The following is an 18571-nucleotide window of genomic DNA, read 5'->3' as shown; positions in this document are numbered from 1 at the left end:
TGCCCACACAGCACAAGCCCTTAGAAGTAGACTAACTCCACATTTTATCATGCTAATATGGCATAGACATGTCCGGAAAGGGTTTAATGTCTCTCTGACTCTCAGTAATATATTCAGAAAAGAGGTCCAGAACCATAAAATCATAGAAGATTAAGGTTGAAAAAGACCTCAAAAGGTCATCAGGTCCAACCCCAACTGAATCATCCCAACCAAGGCTTGTCACTCCTGGCCTTAAAAACCATTTTAGGCATGGAGATTCCACCACTTCCTTAGGTAGCTCATTCCAGTGCTTCACCCCTCTCCCCGTGAAATCATAGAATGCTAGTAGTGGAAAGGACCTCAAGAGGACGTCAAGTCCAGTCCCCGGCCCTCATGGCAGGGCCAAGCACTGTCTGTCTATCCTGCTCTTAAATGTCTCCAGTGATGGAGATTCCACAACCTCCCTTGGCAATTTATTCCAGAGTTTAACCACCCTGACAGTTAGGAAGTTTTTTTTTCCTGATATCCAACCAAGATGTCCCTTGCAGCAATTTAAGTCCATTGCTTCTTTCCTATCCTCACAGGACAATATTTTTTCCTAATAGCCACCACTGAGAACAATCTAGCTCCATCTTCTTTGGAAACTCACCTAAGGAGGTTGAAGGTAGATATCAAATCACCTCCCCCGTTCTTCACTTCTGGAGACTAAACAAACCCAAATCCAGCAGCCTCTTCCTGTAAGTCATGTGCGCCAGCCTCTTAATGATTTTTATTGCCCTCTGCTGGACTCTTTCCCATATTTCCACACTGTAGTAGGTTCACTCACTTTTATGCATGGATGACTCCCTCAGGGTGGCCTGTGGAGAAGTCACTTGCTGTGGGTAAGTCACCCAGGGTTGTGAGTTCAATCCTTGCAGAGGCCATTTAGGGATTTGGGGCAAATATTTGTCAGGGGTGGTACTTAGTCCTGCTGTGAAGGCAGGGGACTGGACTCAATGACCTTTCAAGATCCCTTCCAGCTCTAGGAGAAAGGCAATCTCCATTAATTTAATTTGTTCCAATGCTGACGTGCCCCCTTTGGGTGAGGTGTTCTATTCAGGTCACTGTCCTCTGGCAGTGACCACTCCGCTCTTTGTCTGCGCCCTCTTCTGGGAGGGAGTCGTTGTTCTTCCTTTGGTCCTCCTCCAGGGTCCTCCCTACTTCCTGGGACCCCTAGTTCTTCCCGGGAACACCCAGCTCCCTCCTGGAACACCCAGTTCCGCTGTACCCTCCTGGCCTCAGTGGCCAATTGCCAGTCCCTCTCTAGTTCCCCGAGGCAGACTGCAGTTTCTGCAGGCCCCTCCTCCCTGGCCATGGGCACACCTCTGCCACTCGGTTGCCTCCTGCAACCCTGCCTTGCAGTCATATGGCCTGAGGATTCCCTAGCTTGAACTCCCCCAGCCTACTGCAGCTGCCTCCGTGCACGCCATAGCTCGTGGAATGAGGAGTAACGGTAGTTTGGACTAGGAAGCCTAGTCCAAACTACCTAGTTCGTGCCGCGTGTAGCCGCGCGGCACGGGGTTCGAACGAGCAGGGATTTAAAAATGGCGGCACCCAGTTTATGCAAATGAAGCCCGGGAAATTCAGTTCCCGGGCTTAATTTGCAAGTGCGGTATGCCTACATTACCTCCTAGTTCGAACTAGCGGGGTAGTGTAGACATACCCCAAGAGTGTACACTTTGGGGTAGGATAAATGGTGGCAGTGCAAATGCCAGATAGATAAGTTCCTATTATTTCTGTGAACTTTGTTAATTGATTTTATTCACCTGTTAATCTGGTAAATCTAGTTTCTTTAAGTTGTTCGGTAAAGGTCGTTCATTCCAATGTAATCAATAAGATGTATATTATTTAGAATTTGTAATTGGTGTCCTGGAGTTGGATCCAGATTACTGATGGACTAATTTTATTCCTGGAGGCTTCCAAGGCACATCAGTAAGGGTGTGTCTAGACTACCTAGTTTTGTCGACAAAAGTGGACTTTTGTCGACAAAACTATACCAGCGTCTACACTACCGCTGAGTTCGGTCGACATAACGTCGACAGAACTCAGCAGTTTTGTCGACACTGGCATACCTCATTTTACGAGGTGTCGACAGAAGGTGTTATTGCCTGTAACATTGCGTCCAGACTACGGAGTTCTGTCGACAAAGCAGCTTGCTTTGTCGACAGAACTCAGTGTGTCTGGACGCTCTTTGTCGACGGAAGTTTTGTCGACAGATACTGTCGACAAAACTTCCGTCGACAAAACGCGGTAGTCTAGACGTACCCTTAGTGTGTACAGGGCCAGCCAGGTGGAGGCACCACCATTGTATATTCTTTATGAGCCAGGGACTGCAGCAAGGGGGTGGATAGGGAATCCCACGGGCACTCAGGGTCTCCTTTATTGTTAAAACCGTCAGGCGCCCAGGCACACCTGCTCCCGAGTAACCCGGGGAGGAAAAAGGGTTGTGCTGCAGGGTTGCTGTGGGTCTGATACTTCTCTGTCAGCAGCCACAAGACTGGCAGGGCCCTTTTCCCCAACATCAGGTGTCTCTCTTGGAGGGATGATACTCCCCCACATCTGGCCTGCGAGGCCTTTTGGCTGCTGGAGTCTCCCTGCACTGAGCCTTCTGCCCAGCTGCTCACTCTGGTCTCCCTCACTCTGCCCAGCTGCTCAGCACACCCAGATCTGGACTGCAACACCTCCAGCTCCAATCACATCTCTAATCTGAGCACGGCTGCTGTTTCTTCTCTGCCCCCAGCACCCTCGGCTGCTTCTCTGGCTCTGGCCCGTCTGGCTATGGCCAGTCTGGTTCTGCTCCCATCCCAGCCCGGGCCCTGCTTTCCCCTTAACTCTGTCCTTCGGTGGCCGAGGCAGCCCTAGTTCACACAGATAATGAAACTTGCCCTAATTTCCTGACATCCTCATTAGCCAGTCTGCTCTGTCAATCAACCTGACTTGATGCACTGGCCTCTCTCTGTTGTTCCCGATGCCTGTCAGTCTCCAGGTCCTGGTTTCTCATCCACCTTTCACCTTCCTCTTGGTGCTGGGAAAGGACCGATCAAAACCGCTCACTAACTTTTAGCAGAGCCAACACTTCCCTTCTCTGGACCATGCTACAATTCTGAAACAGACACAATTTACCAGCATCATGTTGTATTAAAAAACAAACCCAAAATATTGAGACTGAACCAAAGAACTTAGAGGCTGCGTCTAGACGGGCAAGTTTTTCTGCAAAAGCAGCTGTCTACTTGCCAGCTGTCTACACTGGCCGCTTGAATTTCCACAAGAACACTGACTTCCTACTGTCTGAAATCAGTGCTTCTTGCGGAAATGCTATGCTGCTCCCGTTCGGGCAAAAACCCTTTTCCGGAAATGCTTTTGCGCAAGAGGGCCGGTTTAGATAGCTGAAAACTGTTTTGTGCAAAAAAGCCCCGATCGCAAAAATGGCAATTGGGGCTTTCTTGCGCAAAACCACGTCTAGATTGGCACGGTCGCATTTCCGCAAAAAGGGCTTTTGCGGAAAAGTGTCAGTGCCAATCTAGACGCTTTTTTCCGCAAATGCTTTTAACGGAAAACTTTTCCGTTAAAAGCATTTGTGGAAAATCATGCCAGTCTAGACGTAGCCAGAGTGTATTTAGCACCCAATAGCCACGTCTTTGTAAAACCAAAGCTTGGGATCTTTGTGAGCAACTACATTGTGTGGATTTGACTCCCACATGTTTGCAGATGGTACCAAACTGGGTGGGGTTGCAACTTCTTTGGAGGATAGGGACATAATTCAAAATGACCTTAGCAAGTTAGAGAAATGGTCAGAGGTAAACAGGATGAGGTTTAATAAAGAGAAATGCAAAGTGCTCCACTTAGGAAGGAACAATCAGTTCCATACATACAAGATGGGAAGTGACTGTCTAGGAAGGAGCATGGCGGAAAGGGATCTAGGGGTCATAGTGGACCACAAGTTGAATATGAGTCAACAGTGTGATGCTGTTGCAAAAAAAGCAAAAAATAGGTTGTATCAGCCGGTGTGTTGTAAGCAAAACCCGTGAAGTCATTCTGCCGCTCTACTCTGCACTAGTTAGGCCTCAGCTGGAGTACTGTGTCCAGTTCTGGGCGCCACATTTCAAGAAAGATGTGGAAAAATTGGAAAGGGTACAGAGAAGAGCGACAAGAATGATTAAAGGTTTTGAGGACATGACCTATGAAGCCAGGCTTCATGAACTGGGCTTGTTTAGTTTGGAAAAAAGAAGATTAAGGGGGGACATGATAGCGGTTTTCAAATATCTAAAAGGGAGTCACAAGGAGGAAGGAGAAAATTTGTTCCTCTTGGTTTCTGAGGACAGGACAAGGAGTAATGGGCTTAAAGTGCAGCAGGGGAGGTTTAGATTGGACATTAGGAAAAAATTCCTAACTGTCAGGGTGGTCAAATATTGGAATAAATTGCCAAGGGAGGTGGTGGAATCTCCCTCTCTGGAGATATTTAAGAACAGGCTGGATAGACATCTGTCAGGGATGGTGTAGACGGAGCTTGGTCCTGCCTTGAGGGCGGGGGGCTGGACTCAATGACCTCTCGAGGTCCCTTCCAGTCCTATGATTCTATGATTCTATGATTCTATGTCCTGTTAACCTCTGGCATGTAGGGTTCCAAATGCTGCCGTGGTTACCAGGCCTGATGGGAGCCACACTGGACTTGTGATCTTGTGACTTATGGACACAAATATGCAGAACTCTAAGCTGCTCGGGATAAATTGCCGCATGTAACCTATCAGTCTTCATGTCATTATCCACTAAGTCTGCATATCTTATTTTGGTGTATGGCTCATACTTGTGTGTAAAGTTAGATCTATGGAGTATGGAATGGTTCATGGTTTGAAAAGTGCAAGTGCAAGCCATCAAAGGTGTTTATAGATGATCACCCAGACATCAAGAGAAATAGCCTCTTTTGTCCTTTGAGTCCAAGCAGTGGTTGGTCTTAGGAAGTCACATGGCCACTGTGGGAGGGCCCTGTTCCCTCCCCAGAGCTCCCTTCCCCTTTCCCTTGTTTTAGACCATTACACCCACACTCGGGTTGTGTCCAACGTGTTTATTGTTCACAATCCCAGTCCCACTTGGACTTCACTGAGGCCCTCACGCCTCTCGGAGCACTCTTCACCTTCCCAATGTGGAGCGGGAAGTAAGGGGACCTGGGCCTGCCCTCACCTCCGGGTCTCAGCCCAGGGCCCTAGGGAGGGGGAGATGTCTTTCTCTCTGCCTCCTGTGCTCAGTGGGGATGCCTCCCAAAATGCACTGACCCACAGGCTTAAAAACCCTACCCTGGGCTTCTTCTTACTCACCCCGTCGTACTCTGGGACTAACACGTTACAACTCGAACGTGTCCTGCTCCGGACCCTTCCCACCGGAAACGTTCAGCTCACTGGAACCTGGACCCTCTCCAGGCATCGTCCTCCCCCCACCTGGGGATTGGCCCATTTAAATCCCACACCCTTGGTGTCGCCCCACCCCTAGGCGTGTCCCTGCCGGTGCCTCTGCCCCTGCCCCGTGCTGCAATAGGTGGGTTTCCCCCTGAGGGTACCTGTGAGTGCTCGTACGCCAGCATCAGCATCTGGCCAAGGCACCATTTCCCTGCCAGCTTCTACCTCCGGTGGCGTGTCCTTGGCTGCCTCTCCCAAGTGTGCGGCCCTGACCCAGTCACCACTGGTGGTCCCTGGGGAAGTCGGCATTCCCAGGTGCTCCCCACCATGGGGGGCCAGCGGTTTGGGGGAGAGGAGCCCACCTGCTCTGTCACAGCCACCTCAACAGGTAGCGGTGAAGTAAGTCATTGTCCATGGAAGAGTGGAATGGAGAAAGAGACTTCCCACCTAAAGTGGAAACCAGTGGTGGATTTAGGGCAGGGCGAGCGGGGCGGCTGCCCCAGGCCCAGTGCTTCCTGAGGCCCCACGCATGTGCTGTGTCAAAGGAGGGACCCCGCAAAATTTCGCTGCCTGGGGCCCCGCGGCACTGCTATAGATTCCACCAGGGGCACTCTCATCCGCCCCTGGTGGAATCTATAACACAATGGGAAGCTAGCAGTTTCTTTGTCTTTGGCTTGGGTGGCACACCCAAGATAACTGCAGACCCCAAAGAAAAGGGGACTTCCCTGGCTTGGAGGTTTAGGTGGAATAAGAACAGTTTTAGGCTGAGTTCATAATACGTTTGTACTGAGCTTTTAATGTTAGAGTTAGCTAAGTGTTTTCTATTACTTTAAATTACAAATCTACTTTATTCTGCCTCTTCTCACTTATTGTCACTTAAATCCTACTGCTTGTACTTAAGAAAATCACTGTTAATTGCTTTCAAGCCCAGTGCAAATAATTGTGACCTGGGGGAGCAATCAGTATGCACCTCCTCCTTTCCTTTTTGAAAGGGGTTTACCTAAATAAATCATTTGGGTTTAGATACCATTTGGGGAGTGGCATCCGAGGAAATTGGACCCAAACCTGCATTTTCCTCAGACCTGAAAAGGTTCAGTGTCTTGGCTGGAAGGACTCTGACACAAAGAATATTCATCTTTATTTGGCACTGGGGAGGCCACATCTGGGGTATTGTGTCTATTTCTGAGCCCCATTAAAGAAAGGATGTGGACACATTGGAGAAATTCCAGCCAAGGGCAACAAAAATACCGAGGGGGCTCGAACACATGACATATGAGGAGACGCAAAGGGATTTAGGCTTATTTAGTCAGTGGAAGAGAAGAGTGAGGGGGGATTTGGGAGCAGCCTTCAATTTCCAGAGGGAGGTTCCAAAGAGGATGGAGAGAGACTGTTCTCAGTAGTGAGGGATGGCAGAACAAGGAGCAATGGTCTCAAGTTACAGGCGGCAGGTCTAGATTGGATATTAGGAAAAGCTCTTGCCCTAGGAGGGTGTGGAAGCACTGAGATGGGTTCCTTAGGGAGGTGTGGAATCTCCATCCCTAGAGGTTTTTAAGTCCCGTCTTGACAAAGCCCTGGCTGGGATAATAGAGTTGGGGTTGGTCCTGCTTTGAGCAAGGGGTTGGACTCGGTGACTCCCAAGGTCTCCTCCACCTATCTCTTAACACACATTCCTCATTCTCACACCCACAAAACAGAATTGATTTCTTTGTGACATGGACTCCATATGAATATTTAAGCAGGAGCATCAAAGTCCAGTTTCATTAACACCCAGTCATCATACCCAATTACTTAGTTCACAATACTAACATTAAAACCAGAACAAACTTATACAAATTTATTCCTGACCTGGAGTCACCTTAAGACACAATATTCTGTCTGGTGCACCTTTACCACTGGCCCTCGCTGCTTTCAGAAAGGGTGGCTGGCAGAGTACACTGAGGAACAATACTTTGCACTTTAGCTCTGAACGCCAGAGCCCCAGGAGAAAACTTTGCACTATTTACGAGTAACAAACCAGCGCAGCCTGCTCCAGATCTGTTTGGTCTTTACCCCATAGATGATGGGGTTGAGCATGGGGGGCAGCAGGAGGTACATAATGGCAATAAGAACTTGGACATGCTGGGGAAAATTTTGTCCGAAACGATAAATGAGGGAGGAGAAGGCACTTGGGATGTAAAAGATTACGATGGCGCAGAGATGTGAGGCACAAGTCAAAAAAGTCTTGAGCCGAGCGTCCTTTGTGGGGAGGCTGAAGATGGCTCTGAGGATCTGCATGTAGGAGATGGCAATAGAAATCACATCCAGACCCAACACAAAGAACATCACAAAGAGCCCATAGTAACTATTGATGCGGGTGTCGGCGCAGGCCAACTTCACCACGGCGATGTGCACACAGTACGGCTCAGAGATGATGTTGGTTCTACAATATGGCCATCTCCTCGTCAGTAAGGGATAGGGCAGTGTGACTATGCTGCTGCGTAGCAACAGGGCCAGGCCAATTTTAGCTACCGAAGGGTTTGTCAGGATGGTGGAATGTCTCAAAGGATGGCAAATGGCCACATAGCGATCCAAAGCCATGGCTGCCAATATCCCAGACTCAATTGCTGAGAAGCAGTGAATGAAGTACATCTGGGTGAGGCAGGCATCGAAGTCTATCTCCCTGGAATTGAACCAGAAGTTGCTCAGCATTTTGGGCAGGACAGATGTGGCCAAGACCAGGTCGGTGATGGCCAGCATGCAGAGAAAATAGTACATGGGCTCGTGGAGCCGAGACTCTGTCTTCACAATGAAGAGGATGGTGAAGTTCCCCAAGAGGGCTATGACGTACATGGCGCAGAAGGGGATGGAGATCCAGACATGGGCCTCCTCCAGGCCAGGAATGCCAATCAGGATGAAGGTGGAGGGGTTGGTAAAATCAGTTGCGTTGAAATACGACATGGAGCAGGCGAGAAGGCATCCAACTCAGAAGCAGAACAGTGTCTCCTGCATGTACCGTATGTCCCCCTGACTTCCTTTATATGCCCAGGCTCTAGGGTGATGTTCACAGTACCTATACCTGGATGGAGAGACAATGACAATGGAGATTACTGCAGGATAATTTCATGGCTGCTGCAGATTGTTCAGTCTTCACACACAGAGCAAAGATATTTTCTTTGTGCAGAGGAGTGACTCATGAGCCACTGACCTCACTAATGTCAATTCTAGAAGTTATGTCCGAAGAATTCCTAAATGTCATAGTCAGGGAAAGCTTAATAGGCATTAGAGGGGAACAGGAGTGTGGATATGTGTTATCCATCATTGTTTCTTATTGATAAGACACCATATAGCTAGTCAGTGCTGTAAAGAGTTCCTATTAACCTGGGAGATAAATATGTGGGAATGGACAATAAAAATATTTGATGAGACATGCGTTGGGGAAACCTCCCTACCAGAATACACCTGAGGGAAAAGATCTGGTAGTCACTAGTAGCACCACTGTGCCTTCATCAAGAACTTTGTAATTGATGTCGGTATGTATATTCAATTCCTTTATCAATTTTAACTTTCTTTCTTTCTTTCTTTCTTTCTTTCTTTCTTTCTTTCTTTCTTTCTTTCTTTCTTTCTTTCTTTCTTTCTTTCTTTCTTTCTTTCTTTCTTTCTTTCTTTCTTTCTTTCTTTCTATCACAGCATGCTTTTTGGGTAAGATTCCTAGTTATAAATTGGCCTGGGAAAGTGGCTGGTCCTTTGGAATCAGAAGTACCTTTTTATTAGGGACTTGTCTACACTTCCAGGATTAAGATATGCAATTTAATAGTTCCACAATTTCACATTTGAGTTCTTTCAGAGCTCTTCAGTGAATGCCATCGGGTCCCGGTGACTTGTTACTGTTAAGTGTATCAGTTAATTCCAAAACTTCCTCTAATGACACTTCAATGTGAGACAAGTCCTCAGATTTGTCACCAACAAAGGACGGGTCAGGTTCAGGAATCTCCCTAACATCCTCAGCCGTGAAGACTGAAGCAAAGAATTCGTTTAGTTTCTCCGCAATGACTTTATTGTCTTTAAGTGCTCCATTTGTATCTCTATCGTCCAGGGGCCCCACTGGTTGCTTATCAGGCTTCCTGTTCCTGAACATATTGTTATTACCTTTGGAGTTTGCATAGCTGCAGTCAAAATAGTTTAATTCGGCTTTGGCACTGTCTACACTATAGGAAGTTGAAGGAAGAACACTCTTCCTTTGACTTCCCTTACTCCTCATGAAGTAAGGGTTAGGGAAGTCAAAGCAAGAAGTTTACTATATTGAAATTCTTTTGAAATAATGGCTTGCTGTATAGACGTGCATTCTGTTATTTCGAAATAACGTCAGACCAGGGCAGTAGTTCATAGTCAGCTGGAAGGACAGAACAGGAAGGGTTCTGCAGGGATCATTCTGGGACTGGTTCTGTTCGATACCTTCATCAGTGATTTATATCACGACATTGATAAAGTTTGTGAATGATGCAGAGCCGGGAGGGGTTGCAAGTGCTTTCAAGGAGAGAATTGTGATTCAAAATCATCCGGACCAACTGGAGAAAGGGTTTGAGGAACATAGAAGGAAATCCAATAAGGGCTAATTGAACGTAACCCACATGAGAAGAAACAATCCATTGCACTCATAAACATGGGAACTGACTGCCTACGAAGGACTGTTGAAAGAGATCTAGCAGTCATTGTGTGCAACAAATTAAATAATAGTGGGACACAGCTGCAAAAAAAAAAGCCAACATGATTCTGGGATGCAATAACAGGAATATTGTGAGGAAGACACAAGACATAATTGTTCCCCATTGCTCTGCTCGACTTAGGCCTTGTCTGGAGTATTGTGTCGAGAGATGGGTCCAAATTTCAGGAAAGATGTGGACAAATTAGAGAAGGTCCAGAGAGGAGCAGCACAAATTACTGAACTTCTAGAAAACAGGACCTATGCATGAAGATGGAAAGAAAAGACTTTGAAGGGACATGGTAACAGTTTTCCAGTAGCATAACGTTTAAATTGCAGCACAGGGGGGTTTAGATTGGATATTAGGAAAAACTTCCTTTCTGCCAGGGTGGCTTACCACTGGAATAAGTTGCGTAAGGTGGTTGTGAAATCTCCATCACTGGAGCTTATAAAAAGTAGGTCTAGATGGTGCTTCCTCCTGCACTGAGTTCAGGGAGAGGACTTCATGACCTTTTGAGGTCCCTTCCTGTTCTCTATTTCTATCCAATGGTCCATCTCCGCCATACACCCTGACTACGTCTACACTGGCATGATTTTCCGGAAATGATTTTAATGGAAAAGTTTTCCGTTAAAAGTATTTTCGGAAAAAGCGTGTCTAGATTGGCAGGATGCTTTTCCAGAAAAGCACTTTTTGCAGATAAGCGTCCGTGCCAATCTAGATGCACTTTTCCGCAAAAAAGCCCCGATCGTCATTTTCACGGTCGGGGCTTTTTTGCGGAAAAGAAATCTCTGCTGTCTACACTGGCCCTTTTACGGAACAGTTTTCCGGAAAAAGACTTTTGCCCGAATGGGAGCAGCATAGTTTTTCCGGAAAAGCACTGATGATTTTACATTAGATCGTCAGTGCTTTTCCGGAAATTCAAGTGGCCAGTGTACACAGCTGGCAAATTATTACAGAAAAGCGGCTGATTTTCTGGAATAACTGGCCAGTGTAGACACAGCCCCTATGAATCTACCCACCAATATACTAGACCAGGCATTTCTATTTACTCTTTCCCACAGCACATGAACAAGGGATTCACCTTTCTTAAAGGATCCACTGTACCACTGAAACACTGTCAGTCACTCCAGGACTAGAGGGGTGACAGAGATGCAGCCGTGTTAGTCTGCTGTAGCTGAAACAAAAGACAGGACTACGTAGCACTTTAAAGACTCACAAAATGGTTTATTAGGTGATGAGCTTTCGGGGGCCAGACCCCCTTCCTCAGATCAATATGTGGAAAAAAATTGGAACAACCATATATACCAAAGTGACACAATCAAAAAAATGAACGCACGTAAAATTGACAAATCAAATTTTAGAACAGAGTGGGGGTGAGGGAGGAAGATTAGCATCTGTGAGGAAATGACATAGGGGTGATAATTGGGGAAGCTATCTTTGTAATAGGTGAGATAATAAATGTCTTTGTTTAAACCCATACATAAAGTGTCAAATTTAAGCATGAATGACAATTCTGAAGCTTCTCATTGAAGTCTTTAATTCTGGCCTGGGCCACGAAAGCTCATCACCTAATAAACCATCTTGTTAGTCTTTAAAGTGCTACATAGTCCTGTCTTTTGTTTTTGGACTAGAGGGTATCTCCTAGGGTGGGCATGGTGCACAGAGAAGAGGGACTGGGTACTGGAACAAACTCACCCCCTGTGGCAAGAGTTCTGGGAAGTTTAGTGGCCGTCGAGAGCAGAAAGGACCCCCGACTGACTGTCAGTCTCATCATGCCCACGTAGCCCTGGGTTCGTGGAGCAGGGGAGCCCCTCAGCAAGAGCTGGTACCTGCTAGTTCTGAGAGGGGCGTGTCTTCCCTGGGAACCCCCTCAGGCAGCCGCGTCCCGCGCCTCTCTCAGCCCAGCATCTGCAGCGGCATCCAATGCGGAAAGCGAGAGCAGGGGTGTGCACTGTTTATAGCAGAGCCCTGTACAGTCTCTGGGGTGTTTGCTTGCATGCTTTGGGGGATGTAAACCAGCTGGACACAAGCCCATCTGTGCTTCTCTGCTACTTATCCGGGTGTAACCATAAACAGTAATTAAGGAATCCTCCCAAAGGAAGAGGAGAACTCTTGGGCTCTGGGCAGAGTCACTGAGGAATTGTCTGCTCTGGGCATTTCTGTATTTTTAAGAATTATACTGATTAGAAAAAAACCCAATGGATAATGGGTAGATCTCCCGAGGGTCTGTTGTCCTGTAAATGCCCAGAAGGGATATGTAAGTTGTAGACAGACAGATCTGGAGGCATAAGACTGAGTGTGTTTTCTTTCTTTCTTTCTTTCTTTCTTTCTTTCGTTCTTTCTTTCGTTCTTTCGTTCTTTCGTTCTTTCGTTCTGCACGTGGGGCTGTTGATGAAGGAGCTCAGACTTGGAATTCTCTTCAATAACCATCATCATTTTACAAAGTAGAGATTTTACCTCCAAAAACAGGAACTCTCTGATCCAGCAACATCTGTCATCCAGCAGAACCACGGATGCTCCTTTAAGCACAGCCCTCGGCTAGCCTAGTGATAGAGATGTAGCCGTGTTAGTCTGGTGTAGCTGAAACGAAATACAGGACAATGTAGCACTTTAAAGACTAACAAGATGGTTTATTAGATGATGAGCTTTCGTGGGCCAGACCCACTTCCTCAGATCAAATAGTGGAAGAAAATAGTCACAACCATATATACCAAAGGATACAATTGAAAAAAATGAACACATATGAAAAGGACAAATCACATTTCAGAACAGAAGGGGAATGCGGGGGGGGGGGGGGGCGGGAGGTAAATGTCTGTGAGTTAATGATATTAGAGGTGGGGAAAGGTAAATGTCTGTGAGCTAATGGTATTAGCTCTAATTATCACCTCTAATACCATTAGCTCACAGACATTTACCTTCCTCCCCCCCTGCATCCCCCTTCTGTTCTGAAATGTGATTTGTCCTTTTCATGTGTGTTCATTTTTTTTAATTGTATCCTTTGGTATATATGGTTGTGACAATTTTCTTCTACTATTTGATCTGAGGAAGTGGGTCCAAAGAGTCCTCTCTGCTGCCCTTGTGCCTCTCTCCTGTCCCAGCTTCTGCTGGCTCATCCAGGCTCTGTGGTTTGGAAGGTCTCAACCATCCCCTCCTCTCTCTGGGTATGTCTACACTACAAAGTTGGTTCGAACTAACAGATGTTAGTTCGAACTAACTTTCATAGGCGCTACACTAGCGCTCCGCTAGTTCGAATTTAATTCGAACTAGTGGAGCGCTTAGTTCGAACTAGGAAAACCTCATTCTACGAGGACTCAGCCTAGTTCGAACTTACTAGTTTGAATTAAGGGCTGTGTAGCCCCTTAATTCGAACTAGTGGGAGGCTAGCCCTCCCCAGGTTTCCCAGGTGGCCACTCTGGCCAACACCAGGGAAACTCTATGCCCCCCTCCCGGCCCCGGACCCCTTAAAGGGGCACGGGCTGGCTACGGTGCCTGTGCCAGGTGCAAGCCTGCCAGCACCCAGCCAGCAGACCCTGCACATGGCACGGATCGAGCCAGCCACCCGATGCCCCCCAGCCCTCCCCCTCTTCCTGGGACCAGGCTGGCGGCTCACTGGAGCTTGCCTGGGACCACAAGAGGCGGGCACCCGCCTGGGCTAGTGCGGACATCGTGGACCTCGTCCACGACCTCTGCACTAGGCACAGGAAAGTGGCTGGCTAGGGCAGGAGAGCTGCCAGCCTGGCCACGCAGGAGCAGGTGTGCATGAAAATCAAGGGGGTCCACTGAGACCCCCGACCCTGAGCCCTGAGCTTACAATGGCCGTCCTGGGTCAGACCAAAGGTCCATCTAGCCCAGTAGCCTGTCTGCCGACAGCGGCCAACCCTAGGGACCCTGGAGGGGATGGACCGAAGACAGTGACCAAGCCATTTGTCTCGTGCCATCCCTCTCCAGCCTTCCACAAACCTTGGGCAGGGACACCACTCCTACCCCCTGGCTAATACCACTCCATGGACCCAACCTCCATGACTTGATCTCACTTCCCTTTAAACTCTTTTCTAGTTCTAGCCTTCACAGCCTCCTGCAGCAAGGAGTTCCACAGGTTGACTCTTTGCTCTGTGAAGAACAACTTTCTCTTACTAGTTTGAAGCCTGCTACCCATTCCTTTCCTTTGGTGTCCTCTAGTCCTTCTTTATGGGAACTAATGAAGAACTTTTCTGTATGCACCCTCTCCACCCAACTCCTGCTTTTAGAGACCTCTATCCTGTCCCCCCTCCGTCTCTTCTTTTCTAAGATTAAAAGTCCCAGTCTATTTAGCCTCTCTTCGTATGGGACCTGTTCCCAACCCCTGATCATTTTAGTTGCTCTCCCCTCTCCCAACCTCTCTCTTTCCCTCTCCCATCTCCTTTTCCCAGTCTCCCCCAGTTTTGTTCAATAAAGACAGATTCCATTTTTGAACACAATTGTCCTTTATTTTGTACATCGAGAAGAGGGTCTAGGGAAGGGTAAGTGGAAGGAGGTGAGGGAGGAATGGGGTACGAGCCCCCGATGGGGAGGACTGGGCTGGCTCTGCGGGCTTCTGGGGGTGGAAGCTCTCCTGCAGCCCCCCAATTGCCCCCTCTCCCCAGATGGCAGCCTGCGGCAAGTGCAGCCGGGCTGATGGCCGAGTGGTGTGATGTGCCCAGTGTGGGTACTCCGGGCACTCCAAGCCAGGACTGCTTTGCAAGCGGGGCACCCCTGAGAACTGTCTGTCCGGGGTGGGGGTCGGGACCCTTTAAGCGCAGCCCTCGGCTAGCCTGAGACAGCATCTCCACGCTCTAAGTCCTCCTCTGATGCCCTGCCGGCACTGCTTCCGGCCATCCTTAAGCCCGGTTCAGGGTCCACTTAATATGGACATGCTAGTTCGAATTAGCAAAACGCTAATTTGAACTAGTTTTTCGTTCTAGAGGCGTTAGTTCGAATTAGCTTAGTTCGAATTAACTAATTTGAACTAAGTTAGTTCGAATTAGCGCTGTAGTGTAGACATACCTTCTGTTCCCTCCAGTGGGAGGTTCCATCCCTTCCCAACCCACCTCTCTACAGAGACTCTGGAGAAAAGTGATTCGATCTAGAATCCTGCTGGTACATTCCTCTGCTGGGAGACTTTTTGTTCGGGGTCAGAGTCTCCACCTCAGCTTCCTGCCTCTTAATACAAGCGGCTTGTGCAAATGGGGCGTGTCATGGGGCGTGAAAATGCAAAGTGCTCCACTTAGGAAGGAACAATCAGTTCCATACATACAAGATGGGAAGCGACTGTCTAGGAAGGAGCATGGCGGAAAGGGATCTAGGGGTCATAGTGGACCACAAGTTGAATATGAGTCAACAGTGTGATGCTGTTGCAAAAAAAGCAAATATGATTCTAGGTTGTATCAACAGGTGTGTTGTAAGCAAAACTCGTGAAGTCATTCTGCCGCTCTACTCTGCACTAGTTAGGCCTCAGCTGGAGTACTGTGTCCAGTTCTGGGCGCCACATTTCAAGAAAGATGTGGAGAAATTGGAAAGGGTACAGAGAAGAGCGACAAGAATGATTAAAGGTTTAGAGAACATGACCTATGAAGCCAGGCTTCATGAACTGGGCTTGTTTAGTTTGGAAAAAAGAAGATTAAGGGGGGACATGATAGCGGTTTTCAAATATCTAAAAGGGTGTCACAAGGAGGAAGGCGAAAATTTGTTCCTCTTGGTTTCTGAGGACAGGAGAAGGGGGAATGGGCTTAAAGTGCAGCAGAGGAGGTTTAGATTGGACATTAGGAAAAAATTCCTAACTGTCAGGGTGGTCAAATATTGGAATAAATTGCCAGGGGAGGTGGTGGAATCTCCCTCTCTGGAGATATTTAAGAACAGGTTAGATAGACATCTGTCAGGGATGGTGTAGACGGAGCTTGGTCCTGCCTTGAGGGCGGGGGGCTGGACTCGATGACCTCTCGAGGTCCCTTCCAGTCCTATTATTCTATGATTCTATGATTCTATGGCTCAAAGAGACAAGGACACAGAAAGCTCCTTCAAAGAGTGACATCAAGCAGTTGCCACACAACTAGACTTGATCCAGACAGTCTCTTTTTAGCATTTTGTGTCTTGTTGCTAGTGAGGCTTGGCAGGTGCTCCGTGTTGAATTAGAAAATCAGACTGAAAAGGGGATGTTGGCTCTACCTGGTCACATAGGGCAGGAAGGACTTGTCTGGTCATTAACCCTGCTCACCTGGGGCCATCCCACTCGTGCAGCTGGGTCAACTTTCAACTTTGTTTGCCCCAGCCTGGGAGCAGAGGAAGCCCAGCTGTAGCAGGGAAGAGGTGGAGAAGATCCAGTGGGTGATGAGAGGCAAGGGGTATAAAAGACACGGGTAAGGCCTGGGTGAAGTGGAGATATGAGCTGGGGCACAACTGACTAGTTCAGGCAGACGTTTAACAATATGGAAGGCCTAAAGCCGTCCTCTTCAGCCAGACTGAAGAGTAACAGCCATTAGCTGTACAGGCTGGAGTCACATACTCACCTCCCATCTAACCTGCATTAAAATAGTGTCACACCAGGCTATAGAGAAGGAGACCTTGAGCTAATAGCCCCCACTATCACCAGACAAAGAATCCGATCTCAAAATGGGTAGAGAAAACATGGCTTCACAGCTTTCTGTCTGGCCAGAAATTGCTTATCAATACCTGAGGCTGTGGAATCCTCTGATTATTGTCCTCACATTCCTATTGTTTGCCTGTGTGATATCTGTCCGATTTGTATCTCTTTCTGCCTGCTGGATAATTAATTTTGCTAGGGGTAAATCAACTAAAGTGGTGAGGTATCATTGGTTAGGTAAGTCCATTACCGTACATTACGATTGGTTAGTAAAATTACACTAAAATAATTGGTGAAGATCTCACTAAGCAGGACTCAAGTTTCACTATATAAACTGTTGTCCAAGAAGAATATGAGGGGGAAAATCAGAAAGAGGAAAAAGGAAGAAGGAAGGAAAATTGTGCGGCGAGGAGAGAAGTGAGGCAGGACACAGCCCCTGGGGAAATAGGCAGAAAAGAGAAAGGGTGTTGGGGTCCAGTTGCCAGCAATTTGAAAAGTGGCAGCCCTACGCGTTACAGAGTTTGTCACTCTACCATCTGACACCCTGAGACAGCATAGCACGGCCAGGAAAGGATGTAACATGCAAAGGAACTGACTTAGGGAAGCAAGCCCAGCACCAGGGCAGCAGACTGAGTTGCACAGAACCTGGCCTGAGAGTCAGAGCACCAGGAGAAAACGTTACACTATATACGAGTAACAAGCCCGAGCAGCCGGCACCTTATTTGTTTGGTCTTTACCCCATAGATGATGGGGTTGAGCATGGGGGGCAGCAGGAAGCACATGTTGGCAAGGAGAACATGGACATGCTGGGGAAAATTCTGTCCAAAACGGTACATGAGGGAGGAGAAGAGACTTGGGATATAAAAGATTACAATGGTGCAGAGGTGAGAGCCGCAGGTCCCAAAAGTCTTCAGCCGGGCATCCTTTGTGGGGAGGCTGAAGATGGCCCTGAGGATCTGCATGTAGGAGATGGCAATAGAAATGACATCCAGACCCAACACACAGAACAGCACAAAGAGCCCATAGTAATTACTGATGCGGGTGTCGCCGCAGGCCAGTTTCACCACAGCGATGTGCACACAGTACGGCTCAGGGATGATGTTGGTTCTACAATATGGCCACTGCCTTGCCAGTAAGGGATATGGTAATATGAATGTGCCACTGCGCAGCACCACAGCCAGGGCAATCTTGGCCACAAAAGGGTTTGTCAGGATGGTGGAATGTCTCAGGGGATGGCAGATGGCCACGTAACGATCCAAAGCCATGGCTGCCAATATCCCAGACTGAATTGTTGAGAAGCACTGAATGAAGAACATCTGGGTGAGGCAGGCATTGAAATCAATCTCCCTGGAATTGAACCAGAAGATGCTCAGAATTTTTGGCAGAGTGGACGTAGACAGGACCAGGTCACTGATGGCCAACACGCAGAGGAAATAGTACATGGGTTCATGGAGGCTCGGCTCCATCTTTACAATGAGCAGGATGGTGAGATTCCCCACAATGGCTATGACATAGATGCCAGAGAAGGGGATGGAGATCCACACATGAGCTGTCTCCAGGCCAGGAATGCCCAGCAGGATGAAGGTGGAGGGGTTGGTGAAGTTCTCTGTGTTTGATTGTGACATGGAGTTGGAGAGAAGGTGTCTAACCGTGAAATAGAACAGTGTCGCCTACATCTATCGTCGTTTCCACTGACTTGCTTTGTATGCCCAGGCTCTGGGGTGATGGTCACAGTACCAGTATCTGCATGGAGAGACAATATTAACAGGAGTTGCTGTATGTATAATTGGAAACGGTTCTTCCTCATTGCACATTAATTAAATGAAAATAAGGACAGTGATCCCATACTGTACGGGGTTCCTCATTCACCTGATTCTTATAATAAGAGA

General features: G+C 47.8%; 2 protein-coding genes across 2 annotated transcripts; both read right to left on the bottom strand.

Annotated features, from left to right (window-relative positions):
- Positions 1–7403: 7403 nt before the first annotated feature.
- Positions 7404–8345, bottom strand: LOC102451709 (olfactory receptor 52M1-like). The gene has a single exon (XM_014568872.3). The coding sequence runs from the start codon at positions 8343–8345 to the stop codon at positions 7404–7406; it is 942 nt and encodes a 313-aa protein (XP_014424358.3).
- A 9020-nt stretch (positions 8346–17365) lies between these two features.
- Positions 17366–18307, bottom strand: LOC102451946 (olfactory receptor 52M1-like). Its single transcript, XM_075898372.2, has one exon. It carries the CDS (start codon positions 18305–18307, stop codon positions 17366–17368), a length of 942 nt encoding a protein of 313 aa, XP_075754487.2.
- Positions 18308–18571: the final 264 nt, after the last annotated feature.

This window comes from Pelodiscus sinensis, chromosome 1 (genome assembly GCF_052426305.1).
Source record: "Pelodiscus sinensis isolate ZL-2025 chromosome 1, ASM5242630v1, whole genome shotgun sequence".
Taxonomy (NCBI): Eukaryota; Metazoa; Chordata; order Testudines; family Trionychidae; genus Pelodiscus; species Pelodiscus sinensis.
This window is presented reverse-complemented; position numbering and strand designations above follow the sequence as displayed.